General features: G+C 44.0%; 1 protein-coding gene across 3 annotated transcripts in view; it reads left to right on the top strand.

Moving 5' to 3' along the window:
- The window catches only part of RASSF4 (Ras association domain family member 4), a 283,607-nt gene that overhangs the window by 241,984 nt on the left and 25,063 nt on the right, over positions 1-16,560 (top strand). For all 3 annotated transcript variants that reach the window (XM_040320772.1, XM_040320771.1, XM_040320770.1), the window contains 2 exons: positions 3,511-3,562; positions 13,473-13,594. In XM_040320772.1, the coding sequence (XP_040176706.1) occupies positions 3,511-3,562; positions 13,473-13,594 (174 nt within the window). The remainder of the gene's footprint in view (positions 1-3,510; positions 3,563-13,472; positions 13,595-16,560) is intronic.

Below are 16,560 nucleotides of genomic sequence, written 5' to 3'. Positions count from 1 at the left end.
TGCACTAAGAATTAACTATTGGCATTTTTTGTAAACTAAAATACATCTGTATGTTTAAATATAGTTATGCCTACATTATTTCAGCACACTGCTACCTTATCTGTAATTGGCTCTACTTCAGTCAGGTTCACTTCTTTTATTTGTCTTACACTTTATATCATATCCTTAAAATATTTCTTTCTACTACTAGTCTGAGCAGATTCTTTCACATTACACTTTATATAAAAGTAAATTACACTTTTCTAGTTGTAACCTGAAAAGCCTTTGGCAAGATCACAATTCTAACTCCACCAAAGTTTCAACATTTTTCATTACCTTTCAAATTAGCACATATGTAAAGAAGGTGAATCAAAATCATGGTGCGCCTATATTGTGAATAACCAATAAGGAGACTTAAGTTTAGCAGCCATAAAAACAATCCATCATCTATTGCACGAACAGATATTGACAGATTATGTCCCGCTAGTGCCTCACTCCCCACTCACTCCCCACTCAAGCTCCAGTACTGGGAACAAGAGCACGAGTCACCTCAATCAGCCTATTTGTTCCTGGGCATGCAAGTATGATCCCCATTGGGAAATGATCTGTCAATATCTTTTCGGTGCAATAAAAGATGGATTTTTTAGGGCTGCCTATCAGTGTCATCTAGCAGTGCCCATTAGTGCCACCTATCAGTGCAGCCTATCAGTGCCCATCAGTGCAGCCTCATCAGCGCACATCACTGAAGGAGAAAAATTACCTGTTTGCAAAAATGTATAACAAACTATAAAACTGTTTTGTTTTCAAATATTTTTCTATTGTTTTAGCAAAAAATAAAAAACCCAGCAGTAATTAAATACCACCAAAATCTCTATTTGTGGGATTTTTTTTTTCTAAAAATGTAATTTGGGTACAGTGTTGCATGACCGTGCAATTGTCATTCAAACAGCTACACATACCTCAATCTAAAAAATAACAAATAAGAAAGTTTCAAGCCAGCCTAATGCCGTGCACACACGACCGTTATTTATTTCATGGAAAAAAACAAAGTTTTACTCGACGTAATTCCTCTCAAGCCTGCCCTGATAAAAAATGCTCAAGCAAAGCACAGTGACGTACAACACGTACGGCGGCACTATAAAGGGGAAGTTTCAATTAGAATGGCGCAACCCTTTGGGCTGATTATGCAAATGTCCCTTCTCATAACTTGCTTCTGAGCATGCGTGTTTTTTTCCCCGTCGTTAAAGCCTACACACGACCGTTTTTCACGACGAGAAAAACGACAACGTGAAAAACAACGAGAAAAAATAGAGCAGGTTCTACATTTTTAATACCCATTTTTCTCATCACGAAAAAGGCTCTGGAGACTACACACGACCGTTTTTCACGACCAATAAAAAAATGGTCGTGTGTACACGGCATTAGTGTTATGTTCCTTAGAGTGTGATCCAGCACAAACATCACACTTAGAGACCCTAAAATACAAGGCAGCCTTCTATGCCATCAGAAGACAGCTTTACCACCTAAAACCGCCAGTAAGGCCGCGTACACACGATCGGTCAAAACCGATGAAAACGGACTGAAGGACCGTTTCATCAGTCCAAACCGATCGTGTGTAGGCCCCATCGGTCAGTTATCCTTCGGTCAAAAAAATGAGAAATTGCTTTAAAATTGAACGGATGGACGCCTAACTGATAGGTCAAAACCGATCGTTAGTATGCAAAAGCATCGGTCAAAAAGCCGCGCATGCTCAGAATCAAGTCGACGCATGCTTGGAAGCATTGAACTTCGTTTTTTTCAGCACGTCGTGTGTTTTAAGTCACTGCTTTGTGACACAATCGTTTTTTTAACCGATGGTGTGTACACACATCAGACCATCAGTCAGCTTCATTGGTTAACCGATGAACTGATCGTGTGTACGCGGCCTAAGGCCCCATACACACGGGAGGATTTATCCAGCGGATACGGTCTCGAGGATTTCCGCGGATTTCCATGCGATGGAGTGTACTCACCATCGCATGGAAATCCGCGCCGAAATCCTCTGGCGATGACGTGTCGCGCCGTCGCCGCGATTATGACGCGGCGACGTGCGCGACGCTGTCATATAAGGAATTCCATGCATGCGTCGAATCATTACGACGCATGCGGGGGATCCCTTCGGACGGATGGATCCAGTGAGTCTGTACAGACCAGCGGATCCATCCGTTGGGATGGATTCCAGCGGATAGATTTGATAGCATGTCATCAAATATTTATCCGCTGGAAATCCATCCCAGGGGATAAATATCCGCGGAAACAGATCCGCTGGATGGATTCTATCGTGTGTATGGGGCCTTAGAGTCTGGCTTAGAATCTTTGATAAAGTCATTACGCCAATCATTTATGACAGTAAAGTTTGGGTTCCTGTCACCTACCCAGACCAATCGAAATGGGACTCCAGCCCGACAGAAATATTCCATCTGGATTTCTGCAAGCACCTCCTCCAAATCCATTGGAGATCCTCCAACAGTGCCTGCTGGTCTGGGCTTGGCAGATTTCCTATACTTCTCACAGTTCAGAAGAGGGACCACTTACAAAACAGCAGTCCTAACTCATACCACCATAAGGCCCTACTGACCAATAAGGAGCAGTCAAAGCCATGTGGCCTGCAACAACTCATTAGCATCTCGTCTATCCCAAACTCCCAACAATCAGGCTTGATAAAATCTCAAATAAAAAACATACTGACTGATTAAAAAGAAACATATGTTCGAGACTCGAGAAATTAGATAACAAACTCCAAGAACGAACTGTTTACAAGTCACTGCAGAGAGACTACAAACTGGCTCCATACCTGGAGGTGTTACAATACCCCAAAGACAGACAGACCCTGAGCATGTACAAACTGGGTGCCCACAGCCTGGAAACCAAACCAGGACAGCACAGACAGACCTACAAGCCCAGGGAAAGTAGACTGTGCCAGCAATGTGACCAGGGGGTCCTAAAGGATGAGGACCACTTCCTGCTATGGTGCCCCAAGTACTCATCAGTAAGGGACACTCACTTCCAGAGACTTTCTGCTCTCATCTCAGACTTCAGTTCTAAAGAAGAGAGGAGGAAACCTCAAATTCTACTAGGAGAAGAGAAGCCAATTGTGAAAATAGCTTTGCAATATGTGACAGCATGTCACAGACTGAGAGGGACATGGAAAACTGTGGACTTTGCATGGACTCATCCCCATTCCCCTGTATATTACCCATTACCAACCCCCCTTACCATCAAAAGTCTATTGCTTTGGCAATGCTAAATGTATTTGGCCCTGCCAATAAAGCTGATTTGAATTTGAATTCCTGCAATGGTCACAACTGTGTTCGGAAGGGTTACTGTTGCACAGAATCTCTCCATTTGTGGACACAGAAAGTAATAAAACCCTGATACACACCCTTATCCAATTTATCCGACACTAGAGAGATGTTTGGATGTTTTAAACTTTAAAAAAGGGGATTAAGTTCTAAGCTTACTAATAGTATGTATGTATTTTATTCCCTTCAGGTGGAAAACAGCTCTTCAGAGTTTGGACTGTATTTTCTTCATGAGACAGGAGGTAAGGTTGTTGAATAATTGTGTTTTAGTAAGAGTGTATCATCTAATACATTTCATAACTTACATTGCATTGACAGGGTTTAAAAAATAGAGTGAAACTAAAAAAGAATTCCAGCTTGCAGACAAATAATACCAAATATAAGTTGGCCATGTGTTTGCCAGTCTTCTGGCATATCAATTCAGCAACTGAACTGGCAGCGTGGTGAGTGTTAGATATGCAGAAGGCCACAAGAGTTTTCAGTCAACAATTTAGAAATATGTAAATTTAGAAACAATTTTAGAAATATGTAAATACTCCAAACACCTGGTGTTAGCGCTTCAATCATCCTGGCACCATGGTTGTTATGGTGTCAGAATGATTGAAGCGCATTATTTCTATTATTACATTGCCATCAGGTGCCCCAGAAGAGTCCGTCCTTACATCAGGTGCCCCCAGCAGAGTCCATCCTTACATCAGGTGCCCCCAGCAGAGTCCGTCCTTACATCAGGTGCCCCCAGCAGAGTCTGTTCTTACAGTACATCAGGCATTCCCAGCGGAGTCCCTCCTTACATCAGGTGTCCCCAGTAGAGTCCCTCCTTACATCAGCTGTCCTCAGTTACCAGTGGCATCACTAGGGTTGGTATCACCCGGTGCGGACAAACATGGCGTTACCCCCCTCCCCCTATAGTCCTCCCTCAGTACAGACCCCCCTCCATCAGAATAGAACCCCGCAGGGTAAACCACCCCCTCCTCCATCAGTTCAGACCCCCCTGTACAAACCAGCCCCATCTGTACAGATCCCCTCCAGGAGTACAGTCCCCCCAAGATAACTCCCATCTGTACAGACCCCCCCAGGACAACCCACCCCCTCCATCTGTACAGACCCCCAGGAGTACAGACCCCCAGGACCACTCGCCTCCCTCCATCTGTACAGACCCCCCAGGACAATTCACCCCTCCAGGAGTACAGACACCCCCCCCGGACAATTCACCCCCAGGAGTACAGACCCCCCAGGACCACTGACCCCCCTCCATCAGTACAGACCCCCCAGGACAATTCACCCCCTCCATCTGTACAGACCCCCCAAGACAATTCACCCCCTCCATCTGTACAGACCCCCCCAGGACAATTAATCCCCCCTCCAACTGTACAGACCCCCCAGGACAATTCACCCCTTCCATCTGTACAGACCCCCCAGGACAATTCACCCCCCAGGAGTACAGACTCTCCCAGGACTACTCACCCCCTCCATCTGTACAGACCCCCCAGGACAATTCACCCCCCTCCATCTCTACAGACCTCCCCCAGGACAATTCACCCCGTCCATCTGTACAGACCCCCCAGGACAATTCATCCCCCCTCCAACTGTACAGACCCCCCAGGACAATTTACCCCCTCCATCTGTACAGACCCCCCCAAGACAATTCACCCCCCTTCATCTGTACATACCCCCCCCCCCCCAGGACAATTCACCAGCCTCCATTTGTACAGACCCTCCCCCTGGACAAATTACCCCCTCCATCTCTGTACAGACCCCCCAGAACAATTCCCCCACCCAGGAGTACAGACCCCCCAGGACAATTCATCCCCCCTCCAACTCATGGAAAAAACAAGATGCGCTATATAAAAAGAAACAAACTTTTTCTAAATAATCATGACATAGATCAATGTCCATATATGATCTAAAAACAAAAAGAAAGTCCAGATCCCCAGTGAAGTGAAGGAAACAGAAAAATTAGTCCATAGGTGCTTGATCTAAAACTGTAGTGACGATCCAATGAATAGTAAAACCTCCACCATGAATCAAGATGTCTGCTTACCAGATGACCAGCGGTCTCTTAGTTAAAAGAAGACCAAAGAAGGCGTGTAGATAAACACTATGGCAGTTGGATTGTAGAGAAACTGTATAGCAAGTACACCTCCGTCTCAAGCCAATCGATGGAAAATTGGGGTCCCGATAATCATGGAAGACACATAAGGGCCACAATAGTGTAGTAACGTAGGTAACATTTATTAAAAAGAAGAAAAAAACGCACTTACATATAAACGATAAAATTTAGGCATGTCAAAATTTGGAGCTCCGGCCGGAAGCCAACCAAAAAAGACCCGTCCAGGTAGGTAGGGAAAGGTGCAGTCAACGGGGGGTGATCCGGTACGACACTTCTTCCGCCCGACCGGTTTCGCGAAAACTCGCTTCCTCATAGGGCACGGGTAACATACCAGATCACCCCCCTTAAATAACACAAGAAATTAGAATGGCCACTGGGCGTCATCGTACTCGCGTGAACGCGCATGCGCGCGCACCGGAAACAATCCAGGTCAGACCAAGTCTGACTCTAGTGTCCTCAGCGCCAGTGCGCATGCGCCCACGCCCAGCGGAACCCAGGGTAGCAAAAATACGGGAAAATACCCGATCCGGATAAGCAGGCATCAGATCCAGAGGTCTGAAGCCGGATATCACGAAAACGGGACCCGTGACAGGAGTATGCCCGACCCCAAGACCGCACCGTGACGATCAGGGTGACCTCCGCATCACGTGACCGGAACGTCGACGTCACACGTCGGCGTGCAGCCGTAGTGACCCCGAGCCACCAGGAAGCACGGCACGGACCAGAAACTACAGGGCCAGGCCTCGTTATGAATTGCAGGCTCCGCCTTCCTGACGCACTGATTGGTCAGAGAAGCCAAGCCTTGTTCTGGGTGTGATGAAAATGCCGTACAGTCACAATAGCATCCCCAGGAAACAAATAGGGAGAATAAATGCATGGATCCGCAAAGCACATTAATACTCTAGCGGACCAAAATTATAGCTATATAACTGACACAGCTGTACATCACAAGACCCAAACTGATAAAAAATGTAAAAAAATTAATAAAAGCATTAGTAATGTTTAAAAAGTGCTGTCATATTTCAAACATATATTAACCCTCACTGGCATGACCAGCATGCATACAGCGAAAGTTCAACACTATTACCTAGCCCATACAGTAGAAATATATATATATAAAATATCCTTCTTATAATATTATAAGCACAAAAATATAAAATTACATCAAACTGTGACTAAAAAGATAAATACAATCTACTACATTCACTGAATTAATCAAAACAGCTGGGCACTGCAGATGGAACTGAAGGACCTACTAAACACAATGCCTCTAAATCGCATATTCCCAAAAAATCTCTCCAGATTAGGCACATATGGATACGATAGAAAAAAAGAAAAAACATTTTTAAAAAATTTTTTAAAAAACCTTTCAAAAAAATTATTTTTCCCTTTATGAATTGTTAATGAAAGCATTAATATCCGTATCAATATTAAGCCCAAACGGCGTATAGGTTTTGACCCGGTGAATCCAGGCCATTTCCTGTCTCGAAATCTCACGGACTAGGTTACTGCCTCTCCAGTGCGGACGATATTTATCGATTCCAATGAACAAAATATTGGATGGATCTCTATTGTGCTTTAAGTCAAAATGTCTAGAGACAGAATGTTTGTCAAAACCACTTCTGATTTTGGCAATGTGCTCATTGAGCCTAACTGACAGGGCCCTCTTAGTGCGGCCGATGTACTGAAGGCCACAAGGGCACTGGATAAGGTATATCACACCTTTCGTCGAACAGGTTATGAAAGGTTCAACTTCAAATGTTTGTTGAGTGGCTGTGGACTGGAAAGAACAAATTTTCCTCTCCCTGCACCTATTCAGGGTACAGACCTGACAACGTTTACATCTGTAATATCCTGTAAGATTCTCAAGGAAAGTCCTTGATGCCTTCGGAGGGTCATGTACACTGGGAGCAATACGACTCCCAATTGTAGATGCACCCCTGAACACCACACTAGGCCTCGCTGGGAGAATTGGAGCCAACACCTGGTCAGTAATGAGAATATGCCAGTGTTTCTGGATTAATTTCTTAACATTAAAGTGCTGTGCAGAAAATGTTGTAATAAAAGGTAGAGAGAATCTATCACCTTGATCTCCCTTGATTTTGTCTACAAGGAGTGATGCTCTGTCAATGCTCCTAACCTTCTCCATTGATTGGAGTAGACTGTTACCATCGTATCCCTTCTCCTCGAATCTTTTGGAAAGAATCGAGGCCTGTCTCTCGAATGTCAGGGGATTGGTGCAGTTTCGTTTAATGCGCATAAACTGTCCCAAAGGAACAGATTTTAACCAAGTTGGTAAATGGCAACTGTCTAGGGGTATATAGGCATTGCGATCAGTTGGTTTGAAAAAAGTAGACGTAACAAATCTGCCATCCTCAATAGTAATCTGGAGGTCCAAAAAGTGAATGGAGTGTTGACTAGTCTCAAAATTAAATTTAATTCCCCTAGTGTTCTGATTCAACTCAGCCATAAAGCTGAGGAGATCTGCCTCACTACCATCCCAGAGGAGGAGGACATCGTCGATATACCTCGACCAGAGTAGAATCTCGGGTCTGCGGTGATCATCAACGACGTCCTCCTCCCACTTGGCCATGAAGAGGTTGGCCAGGCTGGGGGCATATTTAGCCCCCATGGCCACACCCCTATCCTGGCGGTAAAACATGTTATCAAACATGAAATAATTATGGGAGGCCGCGTAAGTTAACAAGACCATAATAAAACCTATTTGAGCTTGTGCAAGGTCAGACTGTCTAGCTAAGTACATCTGCACCGCCTCAAACCCCAAATGATGGGGAATAATAGTGTACAAGGAGGTCACATCTGCTGTGACCATCCATATACCGGTCTTGGGGAAAATACTAGCGAGTGTATTAATAACCTGCTTCGTGTCCTTGATATACGAAGGAATCTTTTGTACGAGTGGCTGTAGAAAAGAGTCTATATACTTGCCCACCCGGGACGTGATAGAATCAATGCCACTGACGATAGGTCGTCCCGGGGGGCAAGTCAAGCTCTTATGGATCTTAGGTAGGTAATAGATCACAGGTGTCCGTGGGGCGCTGGGCACCAAATAAAGGGCCTCCTTGTTAGTCAAGATGCCACTTTGGAGACCCTGTTTGACCAAAACCTCTAGTTCCTTTTTGTATCCACTTATTGGATCCCTAGCAAGAGGGGTATAAGTGTCAACATCATCAACGAGCCTATGCAATTCTTTAAAGTAGTCACACTGGTCTAGAACAACTATACCGCCCCCCTTATCCGCGGGTCGGATGACCAAAGACTTATTCTGACATAGTGATTCCAAACCCATTGTAAGGTCTCTACTCATTCTAGATTTGCTCACTTTAAGTTTATCCAGGTCACTGAGCACCACGTCCCTGAAGACTTTGATGCTTGGAGCTAGTGATCCTGGTGGATTAAAGAGCGAAGCATTAGACAAGGACGAATGTTTATATTCGGTAGTTGCCTGTTGTGCAGAGATGGGGTTAGAAAGAAAATGGCGTTTAATACTGAGACGTCTAGTAAATTTATGCACATCCATATACGTTTGGAATTTACTTAGATTTCTAGGGGGGGCATATTTCAGTCCCTTGTCTAGAAGTTTTTTTTCCTGGTCAGTCAGGACTTGTTGGCTAAGGTTGTAGATGCCTACTCCTAGATTCTTTTTCTCTTTGGCCGACTGGGCCCGCCTCCCCCCCCTGGTCCCTCTCTTCGTTTTGAGATGTTTCCCTGACCAGCGGGGGCCCTGCGAAAATCCCAATTCTGATTATAGGCATTTCCAGGTGGATTCGGAGGGAAGTTGACATTAGTCTGTCCTCCAAGTGCATCCGGATAACCCAGAGGGTACGTAAAAGGATTGCTAACTGTATTAGTGGGTCTAAAGTCACCTCTGATAGGTGCGTGACCTCCATTGTTACCAAAATCAGAGATAGGGTTGAACCTATTTTGGGTTGGGATATTGAAACCGAACCCGGCCTGGCCAACATCCTGTTGGGGACCATAACTAGATCCACCAAACCCCATCATAGGAGGTGGAAAGCGATAGTCAAAGCCTCTATTCCATAGCCGAGGGCCTGAAGCCTGGTCGTAATAAACTGCATCATTACTGTGATTAGCCCCCTTAGGGGTTCCACTAGAAGCGTACCCCTTCTGGGTCGGTCCCCTTTGGGGTCCCTTCCCTTTATTGGTATTCTTCTTGGGAATGCGAGTAGTGGCCCCTTGAAAAGATGGATATGAGGTCACTACTCGTGGTTGTGCTGAAAAAGATGAAAGTGATAGGGGATCAGCACCTTCTAAGGGCTGGGGTGTAGTGTCCATTCCAAAGTCCTTGGCTTCTCTGACCAATCAGTGCGTCAGGAAGGCGGAGCCTGCAATTCATAACGAGGCCTGGCCCTGTAGTTTCTGGTCCGTGCCGTGCTTCCTGGTGGCTCGGGGTCACTACGGCTGCACGCCGACGTGTGACGTCGACGTTCCGGTCACGTGATGCGGAGGTCACCCTGATCGTCACGGTGCGGTCTTGGGGTCGGGCATACTCCTGTCACGGGTCCCGTTTTCGTGATATCCGGCTTCAGACCTCTGGATCTGATGCCTGCTTATCCGGATCGGGTATTTTCCCGTATTTTTGCTACCCTGGGTTCCGCTGGGCGTGGGCGCATGCGCACTGGCGCTGAGGACACTAGAGTCAGACTTGGTCTGACCTGGATTGTTTCCGGTGCGCGCGCATGCGCGTTCACGCGAGTACGATGACGCCCAGTGGCCATTCTAATTTCTTGTGTTATTTAAGGGGGGTGATCTGGTATGTTACCCGTGCCCTATGAGGAAGCGAGTTTTCGCGAAACCGGTCGGGCGGAAGAAGTGTCGTACCGGATCACCCCCCGTTGACTGCACCTTTCCCTACCTACCTGGACGGGTCTTTTTTGGTTGGCTTCCGGCCGGAGCTCCAAATTTTGACATGCCTAAATTTTATCGTTTATATGTAAGTGCGTTTTTTTCTTCTTTTTAATAAATGTTACCTACGTTACTACACTATTGTGGCCCTTATGTGTCTTCCATGATTATCGGGACCCCAATTTTCCATCGATTGGCTTGAGACGGAGGTGTACTTGCTATACAGTTTCTCTACAATCCAACTGCCATAGTGTTTATCTACACGCCTTCTTTGGTCTTCTTTTAACTAAGAGACCGCTGGTCATCTGGTAAGCAGACATCTTGATTCATGGTGGAGGTTTTACTATTCATTGGATCGTCACTACAGTTTTAGATCAAGCACCTATGGACTAATTTTTCTGTTTCCTTCACTTCACTGGGGATCTGGACTTTCTTTTTGTTTTTAGATCATATATGGACATTGATCTATGTCATGATTATTTAGAAAAAGTTTGTTTCTTTTTATATAGCGCATCTTGTTTTTTCCATTTATGTTTTACTGTACAATATTTACAGGAAGGTGCAGCTTTATTTACATTGATTTTGTTTACACACGTGTATTTTTTAAGAGCATTAGTTTGTTCATTTTTATATATATTAGCGCAGTTGCTCCCACAATTTTTTCCCCTCCAACTCATGCACCTGAGCGTGCAGCCACCCGGAGAGTTACTTGCCCAGATTTTCACTTACTCTCCGGGCAGCCAGTGAAAGTGAGACAGCAGAGTCTCACTCTCAGACAGGGATAGCACAGCGTCGGGACCCAGGACTCTCCATCGGGCCTCGGCACCGATCAGGATGGTCAGGATGGTCAGTTCGTCTCCGTGTCATTTACAGAACCAAGAGGCGGAGCCTGGGTGGCAAAAAAAACTATTTCCACGGGAATCGATAAGACCGGGACAAAGGTCTAAATCCCATGAATGTCCTGGAAAATTTGGGACAGTTGGCAAGTATGGGAGTCTTGTTGAACCATAGCCAGTGTGCCCAGTGGTCCTTAGAAAATCTGAATCCAGTGTCCCTTATTCATTATTGTGTTAGCAGATAAACAAATGTCAGCTTTGCTGCCAAGAGTAAAAAACAAAGACTGCCAATCTGCTCACAGTTTGATGTAGAATACCACTAGTATTTTTGCCTGTAGTTAAGATTTAACCGGCTAGAAACCACCAAAGTAGAAACCGCGATCTGTCATCTCTCCTAGTTGGTCTCATCCCCCCACAGTTTTAACACACAATTGGGAACACAGTTAAACCCTTGATCGCCCCCTAGTGTTAACCTTTTCCCTGCCAGTGACATTTACATGTCAGTAATCGGTGAATATTTATAGCACTGTTCGCTCTGTAAATGTCAATGGTCCCAAAAATGTGTCAAAAGTGTCCGACCTGTCCACCGCAATGTCGCAATACAGCAAAAAATTGCAGATTACTAGTAAAAAAAAAGCCATAAAAATTACATAAATCGTTCCCATAGTTTGTAGACGCTATAACTTTTGCGCAAACCAATCAATATACGCTTATTGCGATTTTTTTTTTACCAAAAATATGTAGAAGAATACATATCGGCCTAAACTGTGGAACATTTTTTATTTTATTTTTTCAAATTGGGATATTTTCTATAGCAAAGTGCACTTGAAATTGCACTGAAAGTGCACTTTGAAATGCAGTAAATCTGAGGGGTAGATCTGAAATGAGGGGAAGCTCTGCTGATTTTATTATCCAATCATGTGCAAGCTAAAATGCTGTTTTTTATTTTCCTTGCATGTTCCCCTCGGATCTACAGTGACTGCACTTCCAAGTGCACTTTCAGTGCAATTTCAAGTGCACTTTGCACTTGTAGTTTGCACTTGTAGTGCAAAGTGGATTTGCCTTTAGTAAATAACCCCCCATGTGTTGTGCTGGGCTTCGTTGGAGTGCTCTTGCATTCTGGAGGTGCATTTTGGTGCCATTCACAATAAATGCCACCACAGTACACAACCAAATGTAATTCACATTGCTGTACATGGCGTTGATGAGCCCTTACAGTACCTAATGCTGAACTTCATTGAGTATTTGCCTAACAGCAGTCATTACACTAACCCTCTCAAATTGTCCATCTCCAATCAACCCATGAAATGGGAGCCTGCTCATGTGTACTTGGTGCCTATGGACTCGCCCTGCTATTTAACTGCAGCAGACAGTAAAAATACAGTTTCCTATCACACAGGGGATAATGGGAAGCCTTGTGAGTGTCGAAATAAACACATGCATAGGGAAAATAAGTTCATAAAACATGGTTCATACAAAGAAGCCTGACCCACCACAAACTGACTTGTATAGATCAGTTCCCTCATCCTCTGTTAGCGTCAAATAAAGTATAAGTCTTGTTCAATTTCATTCTTTAAAAGGGTGTACCTATAGCTGCGGAACTAATAAATTACATTTGAGGATAGGTAATTGGTAGCAAAATAAAAAATAAGAAATTTATGTTGAAGAACACGTAAAGAGTAACTTTTGAAAAAAAATCATTCCCCTCTGGGTAATCTATGTACATTGCAATGGTTATACCAACCTTTGTTGCAAATTCCTACCTTTTGTTATTCTGAAATAATCCCTGTGTGTTCCTCTGAGCCTCAGTGCTAAGTGGGTCTAATGGGAGTGGTTTCTTAATTATCTATCAGGTGTGCACCTGCAGGGCTCTAATGAGGAAATGTGCTGGTCCTGCATCCCTTTAGACGTGTTACTACTGGGAGCGTCTCACCAAAAATGACATTTTTGTTGCAGGGGATGCCTGAAATCTGACTTGTATTTTAGGCAGACTTGAGGGAAAATTGGTGAGCCAATCACACAAGCAGAAAATTATGTTTCTGGGGGTGGTCTGTACTCTGTGTACAGAACAACCCCAGGTAGCCATATTGCAATGCATTCTCAGAAAATTACAGTGGCTGCAAATTGAAAAGGAAACTTGATTTTTAATACCATTTAAATACAATATGACTTGTGTCGCAATTGTATACACTATATTATTTTTTCTTTATTTGCTATTTTTTCCTCTCAAAAGTGGAGTTACCATTTAATCATTTGCCAGTATTCAGATAAATGTTCACCAGTTAGTGAATTATTATTATTATTTTATTTTTTTTACAGAAAGAACTAAATTAGGAGAGATAGAGTTTCCCCTGATTTGCAGAATACTACATGGTCCCTGTGAGAAGATTGCCAAGTTATTTATAATGGAGACTGATCTTGGAGTAGAGGTTTCACATGATGTAAGTTGGTAGATGTTGTTTAGTCTTAAGAAAAATAAATTTTCATAGATTTGAATTTCCCTTTTTCTATATACATTGTGGGGTTATTTACAAAAAAAAAAAAAAAAAAACACTTTGCACTACAAGTGCAAGCTACAAGTGCACTTGAAATTTCACTGAAAGTGCACTTGGAAGTGCAATCGCTGTAGATCCGAGGGGGACATGAAAGCAAAAAAAAAAAAAAACAGCATTTCTCTTATCGTCCATAGACCGACACAGCTCCTTAAATCTTAACAAGTGGGTTATGTTCCCTGTTTACAGGAGAGGACTAGGCAGAAACATGTTAGATAATTAAATACATGTTACATTAACAGAGTTGAACAGCCCCGCCCAGGGGGCGGTCCCTCCAGACATAACCCTCCTCACTTCAGCATGCAGCCTCAGTTTTCGTTCTGCCTAGCAAGGAGAAAGACGTATGGCTCCCTTTGGGAGAAATTTTATTTTATTTTATTTTACTTTTTCTTGAAGAATCTTCTTTTAACTGTCGGCTCCGAGACAGGATGGATAATATATATCCTTGTAGTCTACTCAGTCCGACCAGCAAGCGTGGGCACACCTTTGCAAAGAGGCTGGGTCTGCCACGCCATACCCCATGACTCCTGGGGTGGCCGGTAAGCTTTGCTCCGAGGGCCACATATGACTGGGCTGTGGTTTTATCTCACTCACAGTGGATCGGGCCGACAGCTACCTCCATTGCGGTTGTAGTTCTGTCAGGAATGCGTCAGCGAGTCCTCGCTCGGACGCGTAAGTGCAGGTTTCTGCACAGATGTCAACGCAAATCGTGAGCTGAAATCGCAAAAAAGTAGTACAGAAACTACTTTTTGAAATCGCGCAGCGCCGCAGATGCGGCGTCGCACCGATTTGGACGGTGTCATTGCCAGCAATTTGCGGCAAATACCGCCGTTTTGACATGTGATTTGACATGCCAAATCGCATGTCAAAACGCACCAGTGTGAACCAGGCCTTAGTGTGATGGGACACAATATTAACCTCCAGCACTGTTGTCAATGGATGCAATAATTAGTTCCCAGTATTGGTGCCAATGGACACAATAATAACCCCCAACATTGGTGCAAGTGAACGCATTGTTAACCCTCAAAATTGATGTCAATGGATGCAATAATAGCTCCCAGTATTGGTGTCATTGGATGCAATAATAACTCCCAGTATTGGTGTCATTGGATGCAATAATAACTCCCAGTATTGGTGTCATTGGATGCAATAGTAACTCCCAGTATTGGTGTCATTGGATGCAATAGTAACTCCCAGTATTGGTGTCATTGGATGCAATAATAACTCCCAGTATTGGTGTTATTGGATGCAATAGTAACTCCCAGTATTGGTGTCATTGGATGCAATAATAACTCCCAGTATTGGTGTCATTGGATGCAATAGTAACTCCCAGTATTGGTGTCATTGGATGCAATAATAACTCCCAGTATTGGTGTCATTGGATGCAATAGTAACTCCCAGTATTGGTGTCATTGGATGCAATAGTAACTCCCAGTATTGGTGTCATTGGATGCAATAATAACCCCCAGGAAAAAATAGTCCCCAAGTGCGGGGAAAAAAGAGACTAAGCTTGTGATTTTTTTTTAACAGATTGGGTTTAACCTGGGTTTTTAACCACTTAAGGACCGCCTCCTGCACATTTACATCGGCAGAATGGCACGGCTGGGCACATGCACGTACCTGTACGTCCCCTTTAAGTGACCAGCCGTGGGTCGCGGGCACGCGCCCGCGACCCGGTCCAAAGCTCCGTGGCCGTGGGACCCGCGGACCCGATCGCCACCAGTGTGCCACGATCAGTCACAGGGGCTGAAGAACGGGGAGAGGTCTGTGTAAACACACCTTCCCCATTCTTCACAGTGGCACTGATCGTCTGTTCCCTGATATAGGGAAAGGCGATCAGTGATGTCACACGTCCAGCCCCGCCCCCTACAGTTAGAAACACATATGAGGTCACACATAACCCCTACAGCACCCCCTAGTGGTTAACTCCTAAACTGCAATTGTCATTTTCACAGTAAACAATGCATTTTTATAGCATTTTTTGCTGTGAAAATGACAATGGTCCCAAAAATTTGTCAAAATTGTCCGATGTGTCCGCCATAATGTCGCAGTCTTGAAAAAAATTGCTGATCGCCGCCATTAGTAGTAAAAAAAAAAGTATTAATAAAAATGCCATAAAACTATCCCCTATTTTGTAAACGCTATAAATTTTGCACAAACCAATCGTTAAGCGCTTATTGCGATTTTTTTTACCAAAAATATGTAGAAGAATACGTATCGGCCTAAACTGAGAAAAAAAATATTTTTTTATATCTTTTTTGGGGGGTATTTATTATAGCAAAAAGTAAAAAATATATATATATTTTTTTTTAATTGTCGCTCTATTTTTGTTTTTAGCGCAAAAAATAAAAACCCCAGAGGTGATCAAATACCACCAAAAAAGAAAGCTCTATTTGTGGGGAAAAAAGGACGCCAATTTTGTTTGGGAGCCACATCGCACGACCGCGCAATTGTCAGTTAAAGCGACGCAGTGCCGAATCGCAAAAACTGGCCAGGTCCTTTACCTGCGTAATGGTCCGGGTCTTAAGTGGTTAAATTCTCCCGACAGGGAAATACACAGGACCACTTAGACATTGCATGGCTAGCATGCTAACGTAACAAAAAACACATAAAACACGATTGTCTGGGTGCTAAGTGCTCTGCCACACGGGGTACCACCACAGCTGAATGCCATATGTATTTATCAATAAAGTCTAGCTAAGGTAGTTCTCCCGTGTGTCAGCCCCTTGGAGGCTCGAGCTGGGGGAAATAGGTAATGTGGCTGGCCATTTCAAAGTCTTTTCCTACATTAGAATTCTACAGTTAGATAATGGAAGGAATACTGATTATTTCTGCATATTATAGATGCCTTTAGT

This window comes from Rana temporaria, chromosome 8 (assembly GCF_905171775.1).
Source record: "Rana temporaria chromosome 8, aRanTem1.1, whole genome shotgun sequence".
In the NCBI taxonomy this organism is placed as follows: domain Eukaryota; kingdom Metazoa; phylum Chordata; class Amphibia; order Anura; family Ranidae; genus Rana; species Rana temporaria.
The sequence above is the reverse complement of the archived record's forward strand: the minus strand, read 5'-3'. Positions and strand labels throughout refer to the sequence as shown.